Source organism: Giraffa tippelskirchi, chromosome 8 (genome assembly GCF_054371585.1).
Source record: "Giraffa tippelskirchi isolate mGirTip1 chromosome 8, T2T-mGirTip1v1.2.pri, whole genome shotgun sequence".
NCBI lineage: Eukaryota > Metazoa > Chordata > Mammalia > Artiodactyla > Giraffidae > Giraffa > Giraffa tippelskirchi.
The window spans coordinates 65,486,775-65,512,156 of NC_137282.1; the positions used below are offsets into that span (position 1 = coordinate 65,486,775).

Genomic DNA, 25,382 nt, shown 5'->3' on the forward strand with positions numbered 1-25,382 from the left:
GAGACCTTCGAGTCTTCCTTTCGGTGCTCCAACTTGGATGCGGGGTCTCAAAACAGTCAGGAGGGGGAGTGCCTTTTCCTGGGTTCCACGGCGCATCCAGGCCTCGTTCTGCCCCATTCTGTGCTGTGTCAGCCCTGGATGGAGTCTTTCTTTCTGAAGTCTCAGCGCACAAGCTCCACGTGATATCGGCCCCAGGTGGAAAGGCATGGAGCTGCTCGTAGGCCGCCAGACCTAGGAAACAGATGGGAGAATGACCCCCTCTCTGCAGATGGAGAGACTGGGGAAACCCTGAGGGGCATATGCTTGTCCAGGGCCACACCACTTATGAGAAGAAGGAGCCTGGTCTGAGAGCAGCGGGGTCCTCGGAGCTCAGGCCCTGGCTGCACCCAGGCCTCCCCAGGGCTGTGGGCTGGGCTGTGTGGCTGTCACTGTGCCTGCACATGGCCTAAGGGGGGTGGTCGAGCAGTCAGAAACCCAGAGATTCCCTTGGGAAGTTTTGGGGAAGGGACCTCAGCACGAACCCCAGGAAATGATGTCACCTGCCGGCAACAGAACCCAACAGAACCCGCAACCCGGGTATCCAGGCCTCCAGAGCGGAGAGGAGCCCCCAGCCAGATCACTTGCTGCCAGGATGTTCTGCTGTTTGCCCCTGCCCAGAGCCCGGGGCCGCAGGAGAGCTCACAGGCAGTGTGCGTGGGCACCCTGTCGACGTTGGCTCAGGGCACCCCCGAGAGGCCTCTGGCCCTTTGCCCGGAGAAACAGAAAGGTAACACGGGGAGCCCCAGGCCGGGCCAGGCCACCTCTCCCATGCCACCCGGAAACACCGGGTCCTTTGCCTGTGTGTGTGGATGCGGGTTTCTCGGGGTGTGTCTCCCTCAAGGAAGCCCAGGCGGATGTGGGGTCAGAAGCCTGCGGACAAGTTGTGTCCACACCCCAGGGGAGAGCAGGCTGGGTGGGATGGGGAGAGTGCGGGCAGCGCCGGCCGCCCAGGCTGACCTCACACCCTCAGGTGGGTCTCTTTCCTCCCGGGTGGGGATGTGAGCAGACACACGTCTCTGACCCTTCTGGGAAGAGAAGTTCGAGCAGGCAGAAGCAGCGGCTCCACTGGCCGGGCCCAGCTCGGAAAACTCCCAGCACGGCTGGCTGACGGTCACTGTCGTTGCAGAGCTTCCCACGTGATGAGGCCGAGGACGGGGACACCCCGTCCACCTCCTGGAGGGAGGGGTCGGAGCACCACCCCCCCGCCCGTGAGGCCCAGTGCAGGCTCCAGGTGAGCGTGCCCACGGAGGCATCAGCCCCACCGGGGGCGAAGCGGAGGCGGGGAAGGCCTGCTGCCGAGACACCGCCCAGGATACACCCGGCGGCCCAGTCTGAGGCTGCCACGGAGCTCAGCACACCCGGCTCCGACCCAGAGTCCCGAGAACCCCGGCCTCTGAGGCAGCAGGAGGACCTGGAGCCCAGCACGCCAGAGCACAGAGGTGAGGACGCTGGGGCTGGTGCACGGGAGTGTGTGGGGAGGGGGTGCTGAGCTACACAGGGACGAGTCCCCGAAAGATGCTGCTGGGCCTGCAGCAAGCGCTGGCCTCACACCCCCACCCCCATCTTGCACACTTCAGTCCCAAAAGACATCCGACGCTGGGTATTCTTTGGGAATCTCTTGGAAGCTTTCTGTCCCGGGATACGCACATGCCAAGGCTGGCCTGTGGGTAAACTTTGCTTCTCCCCCAGCTCTAGCACTGGCCTCCAACTGGAACCAGGCTCCACTTCCCAGACCTGTCCCTACAGAGGTGGTGGCTCCAGGTGCAGGACCCAGGAATCCACCGAGGGCAGGTGGAGAACCGAGACTTGCCCTCGCAGAGACACCAGGCCAGCTGGGTACTGGCCAGCACACCGGGCAGATCGGATCTCCGTGCCTGCAGGACCCCCAGCTCCAGGCACTGATGTCCCACCCCCTCAGCGAGAACCTCCACCTCCACGTGCACCTGTACCTGCTCGGGCTTTGGCAGGAGAACCCGAGGCAGAGGAGGAGTCACCGCCTCGGCAGGGAGAGCCTGCCCTGGCTCCCGCGCAACACCCAGACGCCGACGATGACTCACCCGCCCCTGCAGGAAGAACGAGCCCCCGCTCTGGACAGAGACCCAGAGCCCTTGCCGGAAACACCACGTCCAGGGCAGCGGTCGGCTCTGCAGCCTCCATCCCTGTCTGCTCACCGTGGACGCCGGCAACTCGTTCTGCCCCCAGGGGACATGGAGTTCCTTTCCCCTGAACTGCTTTGCATTTGGTTTGTTTCCACCTTTCTGGTGATGTTTTATTGTTTGTATGGTTTCGTGTATTTCTGTTGGTTAAGTTGGGATTAGTAAACTTTTTCATCATTGTTGCAATTTGGGAACACTGTTGTGTCACTCTGGTGATACTGTGTTACCATCACCACTTTGTAGTTGCAGACCCCTTCCATCTTTATGCCCCACCCGCCAACAAAGCCTGGATTCAAGGCAAGCACGCCCTGTTCATCCCTCCCCCCCGATCCTGAACACAATTTCATCTTTTCTTTCGGCATTCCTTCCTATATTCTTGGTGTCCCCAATCAATGCCTCTCAGTGAAATGACTGAAGGAGTTTTTTTCGGACTCTCCACCTACTGTAAGACTCCATTGGAGAGTTCTCATTTTTATGTCCTTTGAAGTAGCCTTTGATAGCTGAAAGGACGGTGTACGTCCTTTCAAGATATCATGTGCCAAACGAAGCCCTTTTGGCAAATGCCATCATTATCTCCAGGCAGGCATTGCTGTTTGAAGGGTGACATCTCAGCCAGAAGGCAGAGGCTGAGCTCCTCTTGTTGCACCAGCACCCAAAAGAAGCCAAGAAAGGGAGCTGGAACAACAAACCACCCCAACGCCCAGGAAAGCGTTCTTCACGACAGAAGGCTAGAAAATGACCCAACAACCTTGTGGCCCAGAACCCCTCTAGAAAAATCACTGTTCCATAAAAAAGAGAAACACATGGGAAGTTCCAAGGAGAGGCAATGCCCACGGCCAGTGTACTTTAGAGACGGCCTGACCGCTCCGGGGAAGACACGCACCGACGGAACCCCTTGGGAAACAGCAGTGATAGTCCTCACCGTCGTAAGGGTTTCCTCTGGGGACAACCTGCCCTGGGCACCACATGAGGGAGCAGACCGGCTTCTCTTCCTCTGCCCCCACACCATTCACTCATGAAGGCAGCTCAGGTGTTCTCATGCCCTGCCTGCCTGCCTGCCTGCCTGGCTCATCCGTGAGCTGTGCCCACCTCCAGGGCAGGACTCCACCTTCTCCTCTCTGTGTACCGTGAATCTGCACACAGTGGGCTTTCAGAACCTTAGGAGACTTGAGCCATTCCCACTCGAGCCAGAACCCTCCCCAGGAAGGAAAACAGCTGTGGAGTCATTTTGGCCCCAGCACTGGTTCCCAAACCCTGGCGGCTCCTACAGCCTCTACGGTGTGAAGAGGGAGGTCCCTTCTGACAGAGCTTTCCGGCTGTCAGATCTAAGCTGTTGTTTCACTGTCAGCTGTGTCTCTTCCGTTGCAGCCAGGTGGGCCACGCTGCTCCAAAGGAGCTCACAAGCTGAGTTGCAAGGGAGGTATTGAGAGGACAGGGATGGCTACAACGTGCTGCAAACTGAGTGAGGGTCCCCACAATCCTCAGCAAAGGTCTGTGGCGTGCAAGTGGGGAGTAGAGGGCCCCCAAGTTCCAAAGGAAGGGAGGTACTCGGGAGCTAAAGCCCTTGGCTGCTGTGGTAGCAGCTGCAGATGGCAGCTCGTCCACAGTGCACTTCGAATGAGGTCATATGAGCGGGACTCGGGAAATGGCTCCGAAATCCAGAGAAAGGGGTCAGGGTATGTGGGAATCCGGCGGGGGTGGGGGGTGGATGAAGGAAGGTGTCCTTCCTCTCTCCAGTGCAATTTGGTTTGGTGAGTCTCAAAGCTACCAGATGGCACTTCCCAAGTCAGGCCCCCGCAGGAATCAGGGTGGGCTGCGTGCCTCGGCCCCTGCCACAGGGACAAGCCACACCAGTGGCCTCCCTGAGCTCAAATGGCCGGATCTGGGGGTTCTGTCTGGGTGCACACCTCCTTGCTGTGGCCAAGTTCCCCCCTTCTCTGAGCACCAGCTTCATCCTCTCGAATGAGGACATCGATTGCTACCTTGGCACGTTACTCTCTTCATCCTGTGAAGACTCATTAGGCTTATCCTACAATTACTAGCTGGCCCGAAGAGATATCTCCTGAATCCAGATTAAGGGGGAGTCTCCCAGGCTCATCTGGCATGTCTTCCCTGAAGTCTGCCAAAACCCACACCCTTGCATTTCCAGGGACTCCCCTTAGCCAGCTGGGCAGAAAACCCAGCATGGTTCAAACAAGCTGACAGACAAGCGGGAGAGGACTCACGGGCAGACGGCCTCCCTCAGGTCTCGGGTGGAGCTCTGGGACCACAGCAGCAACGGGCCATCCCAGCCCCTGGGCTCAGCAGTGCCCTCATTCTCAGGCCGGCGGCTCTGCCCTGAGGGGAGCAGGAAGGTCACCAACTGCCGCAGGCGGACCTCAAGCCCCTCCCACTGCTGGAGCCTGACCTCCCCCGGCCCCACCCCTTCCCCTACCCCAGCAGGACGAGAGCTCGTCTTCCCCTGGCTTCCAACGTGAGGCCCGACCCTGGGCCCCGATTGGGCACTGCCCCAGTCCGGAGCCAATCACAGTGGCCAGGGAGGTGGAACGCACCGATTGGCCAGGGCCAGGTCATGTGACCATGCTCCCCAGGAAACTCAAATATTACCAAGATTCCCTAACAAACCAATGAACGAAATTATCCAGTAAAGGCAAACCGTACTTTTTAATGAGGCCAATGTGACAGAAAAAAAAAAAAAAAAAGCTTCACAATGAACTGCTCAAGGAAGCTACTAAATAAACTTTCAGAAAATTTAAGTAGTTTTTTTTTTTTTTAATAGGGTGACGGAGAGCTATACCTTTCCCATCTATGTGAATTTAGGTTTAAACTAGATTTCCCTTGGCTATTATATAAGACAAAAAAACCCACATCACCCCCTTTCACTTCCCCCACCCCCAAAAAGGGTTTTAGTCTATTGAATTTTTGTGTCCTCAGTTGTGTCTGATTCACGGCAACTCACGAACTCTACACAGCCAGGCTCTTCCGTCCATGGAATTCAGGGCAATTTTTTTCTGTCACAGTAAATGCCCACCCTGGGTGATCCAAAGGCAAGGGCTCAGAGGATCCTGAGAGACTAACTCCTTTCAGCTGAGCACAAAGCTGGCTCCTCACTGGGATGCCTGTGGCCTGGGGCTCCCAGAGGGGAGAGCAGCACTCGCCCCACCGTGTGGTCACTGCTGGAAGTGCAGGCTGCTCCTCACTCCCCCTTGACAGTGTCCCTGAGGGCAGAACAGTGTGAATCTACTCAAGGTGGAAACGCAAACTCCGATGCAACCAGACTTCCCACAAGGTCTCCAAAACCACTCAGGAACAGGGAATTGGAAACTGCAGGGCATGACATGAATGGAGATGGAGACTTGACACCTTACACCGAGTTCACTTCCAGTTATCCCTAGACAAAGTTTCCATGAAAACTTGTCACAAATCTAGAAGAACAATGAGCGGAAACCGGACAAGTGCTTTGAGTCTTCACACACAAAACAAAAAGGCAGCCCACAAAACAACCCAGAGAATACAGTGGACTTTGCAAAATCAAAGATATCTACTGTGGGAAAGACCTCATGACAAAAGCAAAAGACAGGTCATACATCGCGAGACGAATGAGTGGAAACTCAAAGCTTCTCAAGGATGTGTCTCCAAACAGACAAAGAACACCAACACGACAAGCCTGTGAAAACTAGGGAAAGGTCTGAAGGGACAGCAGACTGAGGAAGACACACACAGAGTATCCCGGATGATGTCCAGCACTGAGGGCCTGAAGAAACAACAGTCTAGTTGCACTCCCTCGGGCCTGTGTGACCCTGGATGAGGCCTCTGTTTCCCGGTGGCTCTGAGAGATGGACAGGGAGGAAGGGGAAGAGAAATCACTTGCATTTCTAATACTCACAGCAAAGTCTTCCAATGAGAAGGGAATTATCACCCCCACTGACAATGCCATTCACTGAAGTGATACCCACGAGTCCATCTAACCCAGAAGGGAAGGAAGGACCTGTTCTCACAAAACGGCGAGAGATGGAAGAAGGAAGATCAAGCCCACACCAATCGCTGCAAAGAGAAGCTGTGCTCAGGGCTTGAAAGAATTCCTATTGGGAAAATGATGTCACAGCCCCACAAGGCAATCCACAGCTTCGATGCTATTCCTCCCAAAATGCCAATGCATTTTGGCACCGAACAAAGAATTGCAACAGGGGTTTCGGAAACAGAAAAGAGCCTAAATTGTCAATACAATCCGACGAAAAAGCCCCGATACGGACATCCAAGGTTGTGTGAAAGGAAATTAGACGAGCAAACTAGGATCCTCAGGAGAGTATCGGAGAAGGCGATGGCGACCCACTCCAGTACTCTTGCCTGGAAAGTGCCCTGGACAGAGGAGCCTGGTAGGCTGCAGGCCATGGGGTCGCGCAGAGTCAGACACGACTGAAGTGACTTAGCCGCAGCGGCAGCAGCAGGACAGTATGCTATTGGGAATACAACAACACACACAGATCCAGATCGATGGAATAAAGTTGAGGGTCCAGAAACAAACCCCGGCATCCATGGTCAACTCATCTCTGACACAGAAGGGGAGAATATCCAAATGGGAACAAGAAAGCCTCTTCAATCAATGTCCATGGGAAAACCAGACAGCTACATCTGAAGAACGCTATTGGTTTTGATCTCACACCACCTCAATATCGGGGAAAACCCTCACCCTAAAGGCTGATGTCATGAGATAGCTAGAAAGAAGCGTAGGTCAAAGGCTCCTTAACATCAGAGTCTCCTTGCCATTTGCTGGGCGGAGGTAGAAATGGGTCTCTTCAAGTAAGGGAAAGAGGGAAACGAAGTACACCAATGGGTTTCCATCCAATGGAACCTCTTCACAACAGAGAAGCTAAGCATTCACAAATGCAAAAGATAGGAAACGGAACATGAGAGACTCCTTGCAAGTGGTGTATCTGAGAAGGGGTTCATATGGAAAGAGACGAAGAATGCACAGCACTCAGATTCCAAGAAACACCACCACCACCCTTGACCCTTCCCCCATGACCAACTCCGACCTAAAGCCTTTCTCTCCCTCTAACCTATCCCTAAAACATAACCCTCATCTAATCATATACATGTGCATTCCTAGCATCCATCCATCCACACACGAGAGAGAAAGAGGAAGACACAGACTGAATCGAGAAAGGAAAAGAGAGGGACACAGCCAGAGAGAGACACGGAACCAAAGAGAGGAAAGGAGTCGATGGCCCAGACTTTTCATCACTCTGTCTCGAAGGTAGAAGCAATGACAGCGCCCATCCACCCCAGAAGGGGGAAAAGGACGGAAGGTTTGGAGAGGAAAAGACAAGAACCCAGGGATCCATTAGAAGCTCAGCCACCCGCAGAAGCCGAGCTGGGACACTTGAACAGAATCTCAATGCAAACAGAGGACCAGAAAGTTGGCTACTCTTTTCTATAAGAGAGGGAGACCTTCGAGTCTTCCTTTCGGTGCTCCAACTTGGATGCGGGGTCTCAAAACAGTCAGGAGGGGGAGTGCCTTTTCCTGGGTTCCACGGCGCATCCAGGCCTCGTTCTGCCCCATTCTGTGCTGTGTCAGCCCTGGATGGAGTCTTTCTTTCTGAAGTCTCAGCGCACAAGCTCCACGTGATATCGGCCCCAGGTGGAAAGGCATGGAGCTGCTCGTAGGCCGCCAGACCTAGGAAACAGATGGGAGAATGACCCCCTCTCTGCAGATGGAGAGACTGGGGAAACCCTGAGGGGCATATGCTTGTCCAGGGCCACACCACTTATGAGAAGAAGGAGCCTGGTCTGAGAGCAGCGGGGTCCTCGGAGCTCAGGCCCTGGCTGCACCCAGGCCTCCCCAGGGCTGTGGGCTGGGCTGTGTGGCTGTCACTGTGCCTGCACATGGCCTAAGGGGGGTGGTCGAGCAGTCAGAAACCCAGAGATTCCCTTGGGAAGTTTTGGGGAAGGGACCTCAGCACGAACCCCAGGAAATGATGTCACCTGCCGGCAACAGAACCCAACAGAACCCGCAACCCGGGTATCCAGGCCTCCAGAGCGGAGAGGAGCCCCCAGCCAGATCACTTGCTGCCAGGATGTTCTGCTGTTTGCCCCTGCCCAGAGCCCGGGGCCGCAGGAGAGCTCACAGGCAGTGTGCGTGGGCACCCTGTCGACGTTGGCTCAGGGCACCCCCGAGAGGCCTCTGGCCCTTTGCCCGGAGAAACAGAAAGGTAACACGGGGAGCCCCAGGCCGGGCCAGGCCACCTCTCCCATGCCACCCGGAAACACCGGGTCCTTTGCCTGTGTGTGTGGATGCGGGTTTCTCGGGGTGTGTCTCCCTCAAGGAAGCCCAGGCGGATGTGGGGTCAGAAGCCTGCGGACAAGTTGTGTCCACACCCCAGGGGAGAGCAGGCTGGGTGGGATGGGGAGAGTGCGGGCAGCGCCGGCCGCCCAGGCTGACCTCACACCCTCAGGTGGGTCTCTTTCCTCCCGGGTGGGGATGTGAGCAGACACACGTCTCTGACCCTTCTGGGAAGAGAAGTTCGAGCAGGCAGAAGCAGCGGCTCCACTGGCCGGGCCCAGCTCGGAAAACTCCCAGCACGGCTGGCTGACGGTCACTGTCGTTGCAGAGCTTCCCACGTGATGAGGCCGAGGACGGGGACACCCCGTCCACCTCCTGGAGGGAGGGGTCGGAGCACCACCCCCCCGCCCGTGAGGCCCAGTGCAGGCTCCAGGTGAGCGTGCCCACGGAGGCATCAGCCCCACCGGGGGCGAAGCGGAGGCGGGGAAGGCCTGCTGCCGAGACACCGCCCAGGATACACCCGGCGGCCCAGTCTGAGGCTGCCACGGAGCTCAGCACACCCGGCTCCGACCCAGAGTCCCGAGAACCCCGGCCTCTGAGGCAGCAGGAGGACCTGGAGCCCAGCACGCCAGAGCACAGAGGTGAGGACGCTGGGGCTGGTGCACGGGAGTGTGTGGGGAGGGGGTGCTGAGCTACACAGGGACGAGTCCCCGAAAGATGCTGCTGGGCCTGCAGCAAGCGCTGGCCTCACACCCCCACCCCCATCTTGCACACTTCAGTCCCAAAAGACATCCGACGCTGGGTATTCTTTGGGAATCTCTTGGAAGCTTTCTGTCCCGGGATACGCACATGCCAAGGCTGGCCTGTGGGTAAACTTTGCTTCTCCCCCAGCTCTAGCACTGGCCTCCAACTGGAACCAGGCTCCACTTCCCAGACCTGTCCCTACAGAGGTGGTGGCTCCAGGTGCAGGACCCAGGAATCCACCGAGGGCAGGTGGAGAACCGAGACTTGCCCTCGCAGAGACACCAGGCCAGCTGGGTACTGGCCAGCACACCGGGCAGATCGGATCTCCGTGCCTGCAGGACCCCCAGCTCCAGGCACTGATGTCCCACCCCCTCAGCGAGAACCTCCACCTCCACGTGCACCTGTACCTGCTCGGGCTTTGGCAGGAGAACCCGAGGCAGAGGAGGAGTCACCGCCTCGGCAGGGAGAGCCTGCCCTGGCTCCCGCGCAACACCCAGACGCCGACGATGACTCACCCGCCCCTGCAGGAAGAACGAGCCCCCGCTCTGGACAGAGACCCAGAGCCCTTGCCGGAAACACCACGTCCAGGGCAGCGGTCGGCTCTGCAGCCTCCATCCCTGTCTGCTCACCGTGGACGCCGGCAACTCGTTCTGCCCCCAGGGGACATGGAGTTCCTTTCCCCTGAACTGCTTTGCATTTGGTTTGTTTCCACCTTTCTGGTGATGTTTTATTGTTTGTATGGTTTCGTGTATTTCTGTTGGTTAAGTTGGGATTAGTAAACTTTTTCATCATTGTTGCAATTTGGGAACACTGTTGTGTCAATCTGGTGATACTGTGTTACCATCACCACTTTGTAGTTGCAGACCCCTTCCATCTTTATGCCCCACCCGCCAACAAAGCCTGGATTCAAGGCAAGCACGCCCTGTTCATCCCTCCCCCCCGATCCTGAACACAATTTCATCTTTTCTTTCGGCATTCCTTCCTATATTCTTGGTGTCCCCAATCAATGCCTCTCAGTGAAATGACTGAAGGAGTTTTTTTCGGACTCTCCACCTACTGTAAGACTCCATTGGAGAGTTCTCATTTTTATGTCCTTTGAAGTAGCCTTTGATAGCTGAAAGGACGGTGTACGTCCTTTCAAGATATCATGTGCCAAACGAAGCCCTTTTGGCAAATGCCATCATTATCTCCAGGCAGGCATTGCTGTTTGAAGGGTGACATCTCAGCCAGAAGGCAGAGGCTGAGCTCCTCTTGTTGCACCAGCTCCCAAAAGAAGCCAAGAAAGGGAGCTGGAACAACAAACCACCCCAACGCCCAGGAAAGCGTTCTTCACGACAGAAGGCTAGAAAATGACCCAACAACCTTGTGGCCCAGAACCCCTCTAGAAAAATCACTGTTCCATAAAAAAGAGAAACACATGGGAAGTTCCAAGGAGAGGCAATGCCCACGGCCAGTGTACTTTAGAGACGGCCTGACCGCTCCGGGGAAGACACGCACCGACGGAACCCCTTGGGAAACAGCAGTGATAGTCCTCACCGTCGTAAGGGTTTCCTCTGGGGACAACCTGCCCTGGGCACCACATGAGGGAGCAGACCGGCTTCTCTTCCTCTGCCCCCACACCATTCACTCATGAAGGCAGCTCAGGTGTTCTCATGCCCTGCCTGCCTGCCTGCCTGCCTGGCTCATCCGTGAGCTGTGCCCACCTCCAGGGCAGGACTCCACCTTCTCCTCTCTGTGTACCGTGAATCTGCACACAGTGGGCTTTCAGAACCTTAGGAGACTTGAGCCATTCCCACTCGAGCCAGAACCCTCCCCAGGAAGGAAAACAGCTGTGGAGTCATTTTGGCCCCAGCACTGGTTCCCAAACCCTGGCGGCTCCTACAGCCTCTACGGTGTGAAGAGGGAGGTCCCTTCTGACAGAGCTTTCCGGCTGTCAGATCTAAGCTGTTGTTTCACTGTCAGCTGTGTCTCTTCCGTTGCAGCCAGGTGGGCCACGCTGCTCCAAAGGAGCTCACAAGCTGAGTTGCAAGGGAGGTATTGAGAGGACAGGGATGGCTACAACATGCTGCAAACTGAGTGAGGGTCCCCACAATCCTCAGCAAAGGTCTGTGGCGTGCAAGTGGGGAGTAGAGGGCCCCCAAGTTCCAAAGGAAGGGAGGTACTCGGGAGCTAAAGCCCTTGGCTGCTGTGGTAGCAGCTGCAGATGGCAGCTCGTCCACAGTGCACTTCGAATGAGGTCATATGAGCGGGACTCGGGAAATGGCTCCGAAATCCAGAGAAAGGGGTCAGGGTATGTGGGAATCCGGCGGGGGTGGGGGGTGGATGAAGGAAGGTGTCCTTCCTCTCTCCAGTGCAATTTGGTTTGGTGAGTCTCAAAGCTACCAGATGGCACTTCCCAAGTCAGGCCCCCGCAGGAATCAGGGTGGGCTGCGTGCCTCGGCCCCTGCCACAGGGACAAGCCACACCAGTGGCCTCCCTGAGCTCAAATGGCCGGATCTGGGGGTTCTGTCTGGGTGCACACCTCCTTGCTGTGGCCAAGTTCCCCCCTTCTCTGAGCACCAGCTTCATCCTCTCGAATGAGGACATCGATTGCTACCTTGGCACGTTACTCTCTTCATCCTGTGAAGACTCATTAGGCTTATCCTACAATTACTAGCTGGCCCGAGGAGATATCTCCTGAATCCAGATTAAGGGGGAGTCTCCCAGGCTCATCTGGCATGTCTTCCCTGAAGTCTGCCAAAACCCACACCCTTGCATTTCCAGGGACTCCCCTTAGCCAGCTGGGCAGAAAACCCAGCATGGTTCAAACAAGCTGACAGACAAGCGGGAGAGGACTCACGGGCAGACGGCCTCCCTCAGGTCTCGGGTGGAGCTCTGGGACCACAGCAGCAACGGGCCATCCCAGCCCCTGGGCTCAGCAGTGCCCTCATTCTCAGGCCGGCGGCTCTGCCCTGAGGGGAGCAGGAAGGTCACCAACTGCCGCAGGCGGACCTCAAGCCCCTCCCACTGCTGGAGCCTGACCTCCCCCGGCCCCACCCCTTCCCCTACCCCAGCAGGACGAGAGCTCGTCTTCCCCTGGCTTCCAACGTGAGGCCCGACCCTGGGCCCCGATTGGGCACTGCCCCAGTCCGGAGCCAATCACAGTGGCCAGGGAGGTGGAACGCACCGATTGGCCAGGGCCAGGTCATGTGACCATGCTCCCCAGGAAACTCAAATATTACCAAGATTCCCTAACAAACCAATGAACGAAATTATCCAGTAAAGGCAAACCGTACTTTTTAATGAGGCCAATGTGACAGAAAAAAAAAAAAAAAAGCTTCACAATGAACTGCTCAAGGAAGCTACTAAATAAACTTTCAGAAAATTTAAGTAGTTTTTTTTTTTTTTAATAGGGTGACGGAGAGCTATACCTTTCCCATCTATGTGAATTTAGGTTTAAACTAGATTTCCCTTGGCTATTATATAAGACAAAAAAACCCACATCACCCCCTTTCACTTCCCCCACCCCCAAAAAGGGTTTTAGTCTATTGAATTTTTGTGTCCTCAGTTGTGTCTGATTCACGGCAACTCACGAACTCTACACAGCCAGGCTCTTCCGTCCATGGAATTCAGGGCAATTTTTTTCTGTCACAGTAAATGCCCACCCTGGGTGATCCAAAGGCAAGGGCTCAGAGGATCCTGAGAGACTAACTCCTTTCAGCTGAGCACAAAGCTGGCTCCTCACTGGGATGCCTGTGGCCTGGGGCTCCCAGAGGGGAGAGCAGCACTCGCCCCACCGTGTGGTCACTGCTGGAAGTGCAGGCTGCTCCTCACTCCCCCTTGACAGTGTCCCTGAGGGCAGAACAGTGTGAATCTACTCAAGGTGGAAACGCAAACTCCGATGCAACCAGACTTCCCACAAGGTCTCCAAAACCACTCAGGAACAGGGAATTGGAAACTGCAGGGCATGACATGAATGGAGATGGAGACTTGACACCTTACACCGAGTTCACTTCCAGTTATCCCTAGACAAAGTTTCCATGAAAACTTGTCACAAATCTAGAAGAACAATGAGCAGAAACCGGACACGTGCTTTGAGTCTTCACACACAAAACTAAAAGGCAGTCCACAAAACAACCCAGAGAATACAGTGGACTTTGCAAAATCAAAGATATCTACTGTGGGAAAGACCTCATGACAAAAGCAAAAGACAGGTCATACATCGCGAGATGAATGAGTGGAAACACAAAGCTTCTCAAGGATGTGTCTCCAAACAGACAAAGAACACCAACACGACAAGCCTGTGAAAACTAGGGAAAGGTCTGAAGGGACAGCAGACTGAGGAAGACACACACAGAGTATCCCGGATGATGTCCAGCACTGAGGGCCTGAAGAAACAACAGTCTAGTTGCACTCCCTCGGGCCTGTGTGACCCTGGATGAGGCCTCTGTTTCCCGGTGGCTCTGAGAGATGGACAGGGAGGAAGGGGAAGAGAAATCACTTGCATTTCTAATACTCACAGCAAAGTCTTCCAATGAGAAGGGAATTATCACCCCCACTGACAATGCCATTCACTGAAGTGATACCCACGAGTCCATCTAACCCAGAAGGGAAGGAAGGACCTGTTCTCACAAAACGGCGAGAGATGGAAGAAGGAAGATCAAGCCCACACCAATCGCTGCAAAGAGAAGCTGTGCTCAGGGCTTGAAAGAATTCCTATTGGGAAAATGATGTCACAGCCCCACAAGGCAATCCACAGCTTCGATGCTATTCCTCCCAAAATGCCAATGCATTTTGGCACCGAACAAAGAATTGCAACAGGGGTTTCGGAAACAGAAAAGAGCCTAAATTGTCAATACAATCCGACGAAAAAGCCCCGATACGGACATCCAAGGTTGTGTGAAAGGAAATTAGACGAGCAAACTAGGATCCTCAGGAGAGTATCGGAGAAGGCGATGGCGACCCACTCCAGTACTCTTGCCTGGAAAGTGCCCTGGACAGAGGAGCCTGGTAGGCTGCAGGCCATGGGGTCGCGCAGAGTCAGACACGACTGAAGTGACTTAGCCGCAGCGGCAGCAGCAGGACAGTATGCTATTGGGAATACAACAACACACACAGATCCAGATCGATGGAATAAAGTTGAGGGTCCAGAAACAAACCCCGGCATCCATGGTCAACTCGTCTCTGACACAGAAGGGGAGAATATCCAAATGGGAACAAGAAAGCCTCTTCAATCAATGTCCATGGGAAAACCAGACAGCTACATCTGAAGAACGCTATTGGTTTTGATCTCACACCACCTCAATATCGGGGAAAACCCTCACCCTAAAGGCTGATGTCATGAGATAGCTAGAAAGAAGCGTAGGTCAAAGGCTCCTTAACATCAGAGTCTCCTTGCCATTTGCTGGGCGGAGGTAGAAATGGGTCTCTTCAAGTAAGGGAAAGAGGGAAACGAAGTACACCAATGGGTTTCCATCCAATGGAACCTCTTCACAACAGAGAAGCTAAGCATTCACAAATGCAAAAGATAGGAAACGGAACATGAGAGACTCCTTGCAAGTGGTGTATCTGAGAAGGGGTTCATATGGAAAGAGACGAAGAATGCACAGCACTCAGATTCCAAGAAACACCACCACCACCCTTGACCCTTCACCCATGACCAACTCCGACCTAAAGCCTTTCTCTCCCTCTAACCTATCCCTAAAACATAACCCTCATCTAATCATATACATGTGCATTCCTAGCATCCATCCATCCACACACGAGAGAGAAAGAGGAAGACACAGACTGAATCGAGAAAGGAAAAGAGAGGGACACAGCCAGAGAGAGACACGGAACCAAAGAGAGGAAAGGAGTCGATGGCCCAGACTTTTCATCACTCTGTCTCGAAGGTAGAAGCAATGACAGCGCCCATCCACCCCAGAAGGGGGAAAAGGACGGAAGGTTTGGAGAGGAAAAGACAAGAACCCAGGGATCCATTAGAAGCTCAGCCACCCGCAGAAGCCGAGCTGGGACACTTGAACAGAATCTCAATGCAAACAGAGGACCAGAAAGTTGGCTACTCTTTTCTATAAGAGAGGGAGACCTTCGAGTCTTCCTTTCGGTGCTCCAACTTGGATGCGGGGTCTCAAAACAGTCAGGAGGGGGAGTGCCTTTTCCTGGGTTCCACGGCGCATCCAGGCCTCGTTCTGCCCCATTCTGTGCTGTGTCAGCCCTGGATGGAGTCTTTCTTTCTGAAGTCTCAGCGCACAAGCTCCACGTGATATCGGCCCCAGGTGGAAAGGCATGGAGCTGCTCGTAGGCCGCCAGACCTAGGAAACAGATGGGAGAATGACCCCCTCTCTGCAGATGGAGAGACTGGGGAAACCCTGAGGGGCATATGCTTGTCCAGGGCCACACCACTTATGAGAAGAAGGAGCCTGGTCTGAGAGCAGCGGGGTCCTCGGAGCTCAGGCCCTGGCTGCACCCAGGCCTCCCCAGGGCTGTGGGCTGGGCTGTGTGGCTGTCACTGTGCCTGCACATGGCCTAAGGGGGGTGGTCGAGCAGTCAGAAACCCAGAGATTCCCTTGGGAAGTTTTGGGGAAGGGACCTCAGCACGAACCCCAGGAAATGATGTCACCTGCCGGCAACAGAACCCAACAGAACCCGCAACCCGGGTATCCAGGCCTCCAGAGCGGAGAGGAGCCCCCAGCCAGATCACTTGCTGCCAGGATGTTCTGCTGTTTGCCCCTGCCCAGAGCCCGGGGCCGCAGGAGAGCTCACAGGCAGTGTGCGTGGGCACCCTGTCGACGTTGGCTCAGGGCACCCCCGAGAGGCCTCTGGCCCTTTGCCCGGAGAAACAGAAAGTTAACACGGGGAGCCCCAGGCCGGGCCAGGCCACCTCTCCCATGCCACCCGGAAACACCGGGTCCTTTGCCTGTGTGTGTGGATGCGGGTTTCTCGGGGTGTGTCTCCCTCAAGGAAGCCCAGGCGGATGTGGGGTCAGAAGCCTGCGGACAAGTTGTGTCCACACCCCAGGGGAGAGCAGGCTGGGTGGGATGGGGAGAGTGCGGGCAGCGCCGGCCGCCCAGGCTGACCTCACACCCTCAGGTGGGTCTCTTTCCTCCCGGGTGGGGATGTGAGCAGACACACGTCTCTGACCCTTCTGGGAAGAGAAGTTCGAGCAGGCAGAAGCAGCGGCTCCACTGGCCGGGCCCAGCTCGGAAAACTCCCAGCACGGCTGGCTGACGGTCACTGTCGTTGCAGAGCTTCCCACGTGATGAGGCCGAGGACGGGGACACCCCGTCCACCTCCTGGAGGGAGGGGTCGGAGCACCACCCCCCCGCCCGTGAGGCCCAGTGCAGGCTCCAGGTGAGCGTGCCCACGGAGGCATCAGCCCCACCGGGGGCGAAGCGGAGGCGGGGAAGGCCTGCTGCCGAGACACCGCCCAGGATACACCCGGCGGCCCAGTCTGAGGCTGCCACGGAGCTCAGCACACCCGGCTCCGACCCAGAGTCCCGAGAACCCCGGCCTCTGAGGCAGCAGGAGGACCTGGAGCCCAGCACGCCAGAGCACAGAGGTGAGGACGCTGGGGCTGGTGCACGGGAGTGTGTGGGGAGGGGGTGCTGAGCTACACAGGGACGAGTCCCCGAAAGACGCTGCTGGGCCTGCAGCAAGCGCTGGCCTCACACCCCCACCCCCATCTTGCACACTTCAGTCCCAAAAGACATCCGACGCTGGGTATTCTTTGGGAATCTCTTGGAAGCATTCTGTCCCGGGATACGCACATGCCAAGGCTGGCCTGTGGGTAAACTTTGCTTCTCCCCCAGCTCTAGCACTGGCCTCCAACTGGAACCAGGCTCCACTTCCCAGACCTGTCCCTACAGAGGTGGTGGCTCCAGGTGCAGGACCCAGGAATCCACCGAGGGCTGATGGAGAACCGAGACTTGCCCTCGCAGAGACACCAGGCCAGCTGGGTACTGGCCAGCACACCGGGCAGATCGGATCTCCGTGCCTGCAGGACCCCCAGCTCCAGGCACTGATGTCCCACCCCCTCAGCGAGAACCTCCACCTCCACGTGCACCTGTACCTGCTCGGGCTTTGGCAGGAGAACCCGAGGCAGAGGAGGAGTCACCGCCTCGGCAGGGAGAGCCTGCCCTGGCTCCCGCGCAACACCCAGACGCCGACGATGACTCACCCGCCCCTGCAGGAAGAACGAGCCCCCGCTCTGGACAGAGACCCAGAGCCCTTGCCGGAAACACCACGTCCAGGGCAGCGGTCGGCTCTGCAGCCTCCATCCCTGTCTGCTCACCGTGGACGCCGGCAACTCGTTCTGCCCCCAGGGGACATGGAGTTCCTTTCCCCTGAACTGCTTTGCATTTGGTTTGTTTCCGCCTTTCTGGTGATGTTTTATTGTTTGTATGGTTTCGTGTATTTCTGTTGGTTAAGTTGGGATTAGTAAACTTTTTCATCATTGTTGCAATTTGGGAACACTGTTGTGTCACTCTGGTGATACTGTGTTACCATCACCACTTTGTAGTTGCAGACCCCTTCCATCTTTATGCCCCACCCGCCAACAAAGCCTGGATTCAAGGCAAGCACGCCCTGTTCATCCCTCCCCCCCGATCCTGAACACAATTTCATCTTTTCTTTCGGCATTCCTTCCTATATTCTTGGTGTCCCCAATCAATGCCTCTCAGTGAAATGACTGAAGGAGTTTTTTTCGGACTCTCCACCTACTGTAAGACTCCATTGGAGAGTTCTCATTTTTATGTCCTTTGAAGTAGCCTTTGATAGCTGAAAGGACGGTGTACGTCCTTTCAAGATATCATGTGCCAAACGAAGCCCTTTTGGCAAATGCCATCATTATCTCCAGGCAGGCATTGCTGTTTGAAGGGTGACATCTCAGCCAGAAGGCAGAGGCTGAGCTCCTCTTGTTGCACCAGCTCCCAAAAGAAGCCAAGAAAGGGAGCTGGAACAACAAACCACCCCAACGCCCAGGAAAGCGTTCTTCACGACAGAAGGCTAGAAAATGACCCAACAACCTTGTGGCCCAGAACCCCTCTAGAAAAATCACTGTTCCATAAAAAAGAGAAACACATGGGAAGTTCCAAGGAGAGGCAATGCCCACGGCCAGTGTACTTTAGAGACGGCCTGACCGCTCCGGGGAAGACACGCACCGACGGAACCCCTTGGGAAACAGCAGTGATAGTCCTCACCGTCGTAAGGGTTTCCTCTGGGGACAACCTGCCCTGGGCACCACATGAGGGAGCAGACCGGCTTCTCTTCCTCTGCCCCCACACCATTCACTCATGAAGGCAGCTCAGGTGTTCTCATGCCCTGCCTGCCTGCCTGCCTGCCTGGCTCATCCGTGAGCTGTGCCCACCTCCAGGGCAGGACTCCACCTTCTCCTCTCTGTGTACCGTGAATCTGCACACAGTGGGCTTTCAGAACCTTAGGAGACTTGAGCCATTCCCACTCGAGCCAGAACCCTCCCCAGGAAGGAAAACAGCTGTGGAGTCATTTTGGCCCCAGCACTGGTTCCCAAACCCTGGCGGCTCCTACAGCCTCTACGGTGTGAAGAGGGAGGTCCCTTCTGACAGAGCTTTCCGGCTGTCAGATCTAAGCTGTTGTTTCACTGTCAGCTGTGTCTCTTCCGTTGCAGCCAGGTGGGCCACGCTGCTCCAAAGGAGCTCACAAGCTGAGTTGCAAGGGAGGTATTGAGAGGACAGGGATGGCTACAACGTGCTGCAAACTGAGTGAGGGTCCCCACAATCCTCAGCAAAGGTCTGTGGCGTGCAAGTGGGGAGTAGAGGGCCCCCAAGTTCCAAAGGAAGGGAGGTACTCGGGAGCTAAAGCCCTTGGCTGCTGTGGTAGCAGCTGCAGATGGCAGCTCGTCCACAGTGCACTTCGAATGAGGTCATATGAGCGGGACTCGGGAAATGGCTCCGAAATCCAGAGAAAGGGGTCAGGGTATGTGGGAATCCGGCGGGGGTGGGGGGTGGATGAAGGAAGGTGTCCTTCCTCTCTCCAGTGCAATTTGGTTTGGTGAGTCTCAAAGCTACCAGATGGCACTTCCCAAGTCAGGCCCCCGCAGGAATCAGGGTGGGCTGCGTGCCTCGGCCCCTGCCACAGGGACAAGCCACACCAGTGGCCTCCCTGAGCTCAAATGGCCGGATCTGGGGGTTCTGTCTGGGTGCACACCTCCTTGCTGTGGCCAAGTTCCCCCCTTCTCTGAGCACCAGCTTCATCCTCTCGAATGAGGACATCGATTGCTACCTTGGCACGTTACTCTCTTCATCCTGTGAAGACTCATTAGGCTTATCCTACAATTACTAGCTGGCCCGAAGAGATATCTCCTGAATCCAGATTAAGGGGGAGTCTCCCAGGCTCATCTGGCATGTCTTCCCTGAAGTCTGCCAAAACCCACACCCTTGCATTTCCAGGGACTCCCCTTAGCCAGCTGGGCAGAAAACCCAGCATGGTTCAAACAAGCTGACAGACAAGCGGGAGAGGACTCACGGGCAGACGGCCTCCCTCAGGTCTCGGGTGGAGCTCTGGGACCACAGCAGCAACGGGCCATCCCAGCCCCTGGGCTCAGCAGTGCCCTCATTCTCAGGCCGGCGGCTCTGCCCTGAGGGGAGCAGGAAGGTCACCAACTGCCGCAGGCGGACCTCAAGCCCCTCCCACTGCTGGAGCCTGACCTCCCCCGGCCCCACCCCTTCCCCTACCCCAGCAGGACGAGAGCTCGTCTTCCCCTGGCTTCCAACGTGAGGCCCGACCCTGGGCCCCGATTGGGCACTGCCCCAGTCCGGAGCCAATCACAGTGGCCAGGGAGGTGGAACGCACCGATTGGCCAGGGCCAGGTCATGTGACCATGCTCCCCAGGAAACTCAAATATTACCAAGATTCCCTAACAAACCAATGAACGAAATTATCCAGTAAAGGCAAACCGTACTTTTTAATGAGGCCAATGTGACAGAAAAAAAAAAAAAAAGCTTCACAATGAACTGCTCAAGGAAGCTACTAAATAAACTTTCAGAAAATTTAAGTAGTTTTTTTTTTTTTTAATAGGGTGACGGAGAGCTATACCTTTCCCATCTATGTGAATTTAGGTTTAAACTAGATTTCCCTTGGCTATTATATAAGACAAAAAAACCCACATCACCCCCTTTCACTTCCCCCACCCCCAAAAAGGGTTTTAGTCTATTGAATTTTTGTGTCCTCAGTTGTGTCTGATTCACGGCAACTCACGAACTCTACACAGCCAGGCTCTTCCGTCCATGGAATTCAGGGCAATTTTTTTCTGTCACAGTAAATGCCCACCCTGGGTGATCCAAAGGCAAGGGCTCAGAGGATCCTGAGAGACTAACTCCTTTCAGCTGAGCACAAAGCTGGCTCCTCACTGGGATGCCTGTGGCCTGGGGCTCCCAGAGGGGAGAGCAGCACTCGCCCCACCGTGTGGTCACTGCTGGAAGTGCAGGCTGCTCCTCACTCCCCCTTGACAGTGTCCCTGAGGGCAGAACAGTGTGAATCTACTCAAGGTGGAAACGCAAACTCCGATGCAACCAGACTTCCCACAAGGTCTCCAAAACCACTCAGGAACAGGGAATTGGAAACTGCAGGGCATGACATGAATGGAGATGGAGACTTGACACCTTACACCGAGTTCACTTCCAGTTATCCCTAGACAAAGTTTCCATGAAAACTTGTCACAAATCTAGAAGAACAATGAGCAGAAACCGGACACGTGCTTTGAGTCTTCACACACAAAACTAAAAGGCAGTCCACAAAACAACCCAGAGAATACAGTGGACTTTGCAAAATCAAAGATATCTACTGTGGGAAAGACCTCATGACAAAAGCAAAAGACAGGTCATACATCGCGAGACGAATGAGTGGAAACACAAAGCTTCTCAAGGATGTGTCTCCAAACAGACAAAGAACACCAACACGACAAGCCTGTGAAAACTAGGGAAAGTCTGAAGGGACACCAGACTGAGGAAGACACACACAGAGTATCCCGGATGATGTCCAGCACAGAGGGCCTGAAGAAACAACAGTCTAGTTGCACTCCCTCGGGCCTGTGTGACCCTGGATGAGGCCTCTGTTTCCCGGTGGCTCTGAGAGATGGACAGGGAGGAAGGGGAAGAGAAATCACTTGCATTTCTAATACTCACAGCAAAGTCTTCCAATGAGAAGGGAATTATCACCCCCACTGACAATGCCATTCACTGAAGTGATACCCACGAGTCCATCTAACCCAGAAGGGAAGGAAGGACCTGTTCTCACAAAACGGCGAGAGATGGAAGAAGGAAGATCAAGCCCACACCAATCGCTGCAAAGAGAAGCTGTGCTCAGGGCTTGAAAGAATTCCTATTGGGAAAATGATGTCACAGCCCCACAAGGCAATCCACAGCTTCGATGGTATTCCTCCCAAAATGCCAATGCATTTTCGCACCGAACAAAGAATTGCAACAGGGGTTACGGAAACAGAAAAGAGCCTAAATTGTCAATACAATCCGACGAAAAAGCCCCGATACGGACATCCAAGGTTGTGTGAAAGGAAATTAGACGAGCAAACGGGGATCCTCAGGAGAGTATCGGAGAAGGCGATGGCGACCCACTCCAGTACTCTTGCCTGGAAAATGCCCTGGACAGAGGAGCCTGGTAGGCTGCAGGCCATGGGGTCGCGCAGAGTCAGACACGACTGAAGTGACTTAGCCGCAGCGGCAGCAGCAGGACAGTATGCTATTGGGAATACAACAACACACACAGATCCAGATCGATGGAATAAAGTTGAGGGTCCAGAAACAAACCCCGGCATCCATGGTCAACTCGTCTCTGACACAGAAGGGGAGAATATCCAAATGGGAACAAGAAAGCCTCTTCAATCAATGTCCATGGGAAAACCAGACAGCTACATCTGAAGAACGCTATTGGTTTTGATCTCACACCACCTCAATATCGGGGAAAACCCTCACCCTAAAGGCTGATGTCATGAGATAGCTAGAAAGAAGCGTAGGTCAAAGGCTCCTTAACATCAGAGTCTCCTTGCCATTTGCTGGGCGGAGGTAGAAATGGGTCTCTTCAAGTAAGGGAAAGAGGGAAACGAAGTACACCAATGGGTTTCCATCCAATGGAACCTCTTCACAACAGAGAAGCTAAGCATTCACAAATGCAAAAGATAGGAAACGGAACATGAGAGACTCCTTGCAAGTGGTGTATCTGAGAAGGGGTTCATATGGAAAGAGACGAAGAATGCACAGCACTCAGATTCCAAGAAACACCACCACCACCCTTGACCCTTCCCCCATGACCAACTCCGACCTAAAGCCTTTCTCTCCCTCTAACCTATCCCTAAAACATAACCCTCATCTAATCATATACATGTGCATTCCTAGCATCCATCCATCCACACACGAGAGAGAAAGAGGAAGACACAGACTGAATCGAGAAAGGAAAAGAGAGGGACACAGCCAGAGAGAGACACGGAACCAAAGAGAGGAAAGGAGTCGATGGCCCAGACTTTTCATCACTCTGTCTCGAAGGTAGAAGCAATGACAGCGCCCATCCACCCCAGAAGGGGGAAAAGGACGGAAGGTTTGGAGAGGAAAAGACAAGAACCCAGGGATCCATTAGAAGCTCAGCCACCCGCAGAAGCCGAGCTGGGACACTTGAACAGAATCTCAATGCAGAGGACCAGAAAGTTGGCTACTCTTTTCTATAAGAGAGGGAGACCTTCGAGTCTTCCTTTCGGTGCTCCAACTTGGATGCGGGGTCTCAAAACAGTCAGGAGGGGGAGTGCCTTTTCCTGGGTTCCACGGCGCATCCAGGCCTCGTTCTGCCCCATTCTGTGCTGTGTCAGCCCTGGATGGAGTCTTTCTTTCTGAAGTCTCAGCACACAAGCTCCACGTGATATCGGCCCCAGGTGGAAAGGCATGGAGCTGCTCGTAGGCCGCCAGACCTAGGAAACAGATGGGAGAATGACCCCCTCTCTGCAGATGGAGAGACTGGGGAAACCCTGAGGGGCATATGCTTGTCCAGGGCCACACCACTTATGAGAAGAAGGAGCCTGGTCTGAGAGCAGCGGGGTCCTCGGAGCTCAGGCCCTGGCTGCACCCAGGCCTCCCCAGGGCTGTGGGCTGGGCTGTGTGGCTGTCACTGTGCCTGCACATGGCCTAAGGGGGGTGGTCGAGCAGTCAGAAACCCAGAGATTCCCTTGGGAAGTTTTGGGGAAGGGACCTCAGCACGAACCCCAGGAAATGATGTCACCTGCCGGCAACAGAACCCAACAGAACCCGCAACCCGGGTATCCAGGCCTCCAGAGCGGAGAGGAGCCCCCAGCCAGATCACTTGCTGCCAGGATGTTCTGCTGTTTGCCCCTGCCCAGAGCCCGGGGCCGCAGGAGAGCTCACAGGCAGTGTGCGTGGGCACCCTGTCGACGTTGGCTCAGGGCACCCCCGAGAGGCCTCTGGCCCTTTGCCCGGAGAAACAGAAAGGTAACACGGGGAGCCCCAGGCCGGGCCAGGCCACCTCTCCCATGCCACCCGGAAACACCGGGTCCTTTGCCTGTGTGTGTGGATGCGGGTTTCTCGGGGTGTGTCTCCCTCAAGGAAGCCCAGGCGGATGTGGGGTCAGAAGCCTGCGGACAAGTTGTGTCCACACCCCAGGGGAGAGCAGGCTGGGTGGGATGGGGAGAGTGCGGGCAGCGCCGGCCGCCCAGGCTGACCTCACACCCTCAGGTGGGTCTCTTGCCTCCCGGGTGGGGATGTGAGCAGACACACGTCTCTGACCCTTCTGGGAAGAGAAGTTCGAGCAGGCAGAAGCAGCGGCTCCACTGGCCAGGCCCAGCTCGGAAAACTCCCAGCACGGCTGGCTGACGGTCACTGTCGTTGCAGAGCTTCCCACGTGATGAGGCCGAGGACGGGGACACCCCGTCCACCTCCTGGAGGGAGGGGTCGGAGCACCACCCCCCCGCCCGTGAGGCCCAGTGCAGGCTCCAGGTGAGCGTGCCCACAGAGGCATCAGCCCCACCGGGGGCGAAGCGGAGGCGGGGAAGGCCTGCTGCCGAGACACCGCCCAGGATACACCCGGCGGCCCAGTCTGAGGCTGCCACGGAGCTCAGCACACCCGGCTCCGACCCAGAGTCCCGAGAACCCCGGCCTCTGAGGCAGCAGGAGGACCTGGAGCCCAGCACGCCAGAGCACAGAGGTGAGGACGCTGGGGCTGGTGCACGGGAGTGTGTGGGGAGGGGGTGCTGAGCTACACAGGGACGAGTCCCCGAAAGATGCTGCTGGGCCTGCAGCAAGCGCTGGCCTCACACCCCCACCCCCATCTTGCACACTTCAGTCCCAAAAGACATCCGACGCTGGGTATTCTTTGGGAATCTCTTGGAAGCTTTCTGTCCCGGGATACGCACATGCCAAGGCTGGCCTGTGGGTAAACTTTGCTTCTCCCCCAGCTCTAGCACTGGCCTCCAACTGGAACCAGGCTCCACTTCCCAGACCTGTCCCTACAGAGGTGGTGGCTCCAGGTGCAGGACCCAGGAATCCACCGAGGGCAGATGGAGAACCGAGACTTGCCCTCGCAGAGACACCAGGCCAGCTGGGTACTGGCCAGCACACCGGGCAGATCGGATCTCCGTGCCTGCAGGACCCCCAGCTCCAGGCACTGATGTCCCACCCCCTCAGCGAGAACCTCCACCTCCACGTGCACCTGTACCTGCTCGGGCTTTGGCAGGAGAACCCGAGGCAGAGGAGGAGTCACCGCCTCGGCAGGGAGAGCCTGCCCTGGCTCCCGCGCAACACCCAGACGCCGACGATGACTCACCCGCCCCTGCAGGAAGAACGAGCCCCCGCTCTGGACAGAGACCCAGAGCCCTTGCCGGAAACACCACGTCCAGGGCAGCGGTCGGCTCTGCAGCCTCCATCCCTGTCTGCTCACCGTGGACGCCTGCAACTCGTTCTGCCCCCAGGGGACATGGAGTTCCTTTCCCCTGAACTGCTTTGCATTTGGTTTGTTTCCACCTTTCTGGTGATGTTTTATTGTTTGTATGGTTTCGTGTATTTCTGTTGGTTAAGTTGGGATTAGTAAACTTTTTCATCATTGTTGCAATTTGGGAACACTGTTGTGTCACTCTGGTGATACTGTGTTACCATCACCACTTTGTAGTTGCAGACCCCTTCCATCTTTATGCCCCA

At 55.8% G+C, this 25,382-nt stretch overlaps 2 protein-coding genes and 1 long non-coding RNA gene across 4 annotated transcripts in view; 2 read left to right on the forward strand and 1 right to left on the reverse strand.

Moving 5' to 3' along the window:
- The window catches only part of LOC145517946 (uncharacterized), a 233,750-nt gene that overhangs the window by 107,012 nt on the left and 101,356 nt on the right, over positions 1–25,382 (reverse strand). Inside the window, exons 28-34 of one of the 2 annotated variants that reach the window (XR_014062431.1) lie at positions 22,921–23,146; positions 19,702–19,813; positions 15,287–15,512; positions 12,062–12,173; positions 7,647–7,872; positions 4,421–4,532; positions 6–231 (exon numbers count right to left, since the gene is read on the reverse strand). This is a non-coding gene — a long non-coding RNA (uncharacterized LOC145517946). Of the gene's footprint in view, positions 1–5; positions 232–4,420; positions 4,533–4,840; positions 7,873–12,061; positions 12,174–15,286; positions 15,513–19,701; positions 19,814–22,920; positions 23,147–25,382 lie in introns of those variants that run through there. The other variant, XR_014062432.1, reaches the window with a different exon arrangement.
- On the forward strand, positions 581–2,381 carry LOC145517900 (uncharacterized). Its single transcript, XM_081521229.1, has 3 exons — positions 581–766; positions 1,166–1,478; positions 1,729–2,381. Exons 1-3 carry the CDS (start codon positions 632–634, stop codon positions 2,355–2,357), a joined length of 1,077 nt encoding a protein of 358 aa, XP_081377355.1. The 5' UTR covers positions 581–631; the 3' UTR covers positions 2,358–2,381.
- Positions 8,222–10,022, forward strand: LOC145517895 (uncharacterized). The gene is made up of 3 exons (XM_081521223.1): positions 8,222–8,407; positions 8,807–9,119; positions 9,370–10,022. Exons 1-3 carry the CDS (start codon positions 8,273–8,275, stop codon positions 9,996–9,998), a joined length of 1,077 nt encoding a protein of 358 aa, XP_081377349.1. The 5' UTR covers positions 8,222–8,272; the 3' UTR covers positions 9,999–10,022.

Excerpts from the sequence above, each read along its gene's own strand:
- LOC145517900 (XM_081521229.1), top strand. The coding sequence starts at position 632 with ATGTTCTGCTGTTTGCCCCTGCCCAGAGCCCGGGGCCGCAGGAGAGCT. Across the intron at positions 767-1,165 it reads TTGCCCGGAGAAACAGAAAG|AGCTTCCCACGTGATGAGGC; the intron begins GTAACACGGGGA and ends CTGTCGTTGCAG. Across the intron at positions 1,479-1,728 it reads CAGCACGCCAGAGCACAGAG|CTCTAGCACTGGCCTCCAAC; the intron begins GTGAGGACGCTG and ends CTTCTCCCCCAG.
- LOC145517895 (XM_081521223.1), top strand. The coding sequence starts at position 8,273 with ATGTTCTGCTGTTTGCCCCTGCCCAGAGCCCGGGGCCGCAGGAGAGCT. Across the intron at positions 8,408-8,806 it reads TTGCCCGGAGAAACAGAAAG|AGCTTCCCACGTGATGAGGC; the intron begins GTAACACGGGGA and ends CTGTCGTTGCAG. Across the intron at positions 9,120-9,369 it reads CAGCACGCCAGAGCACAGAG|CTCTAGCACTGGCCTCCAAC; the intron begins GTGAGGACGCTG and ends CTTCTCCCCCAG.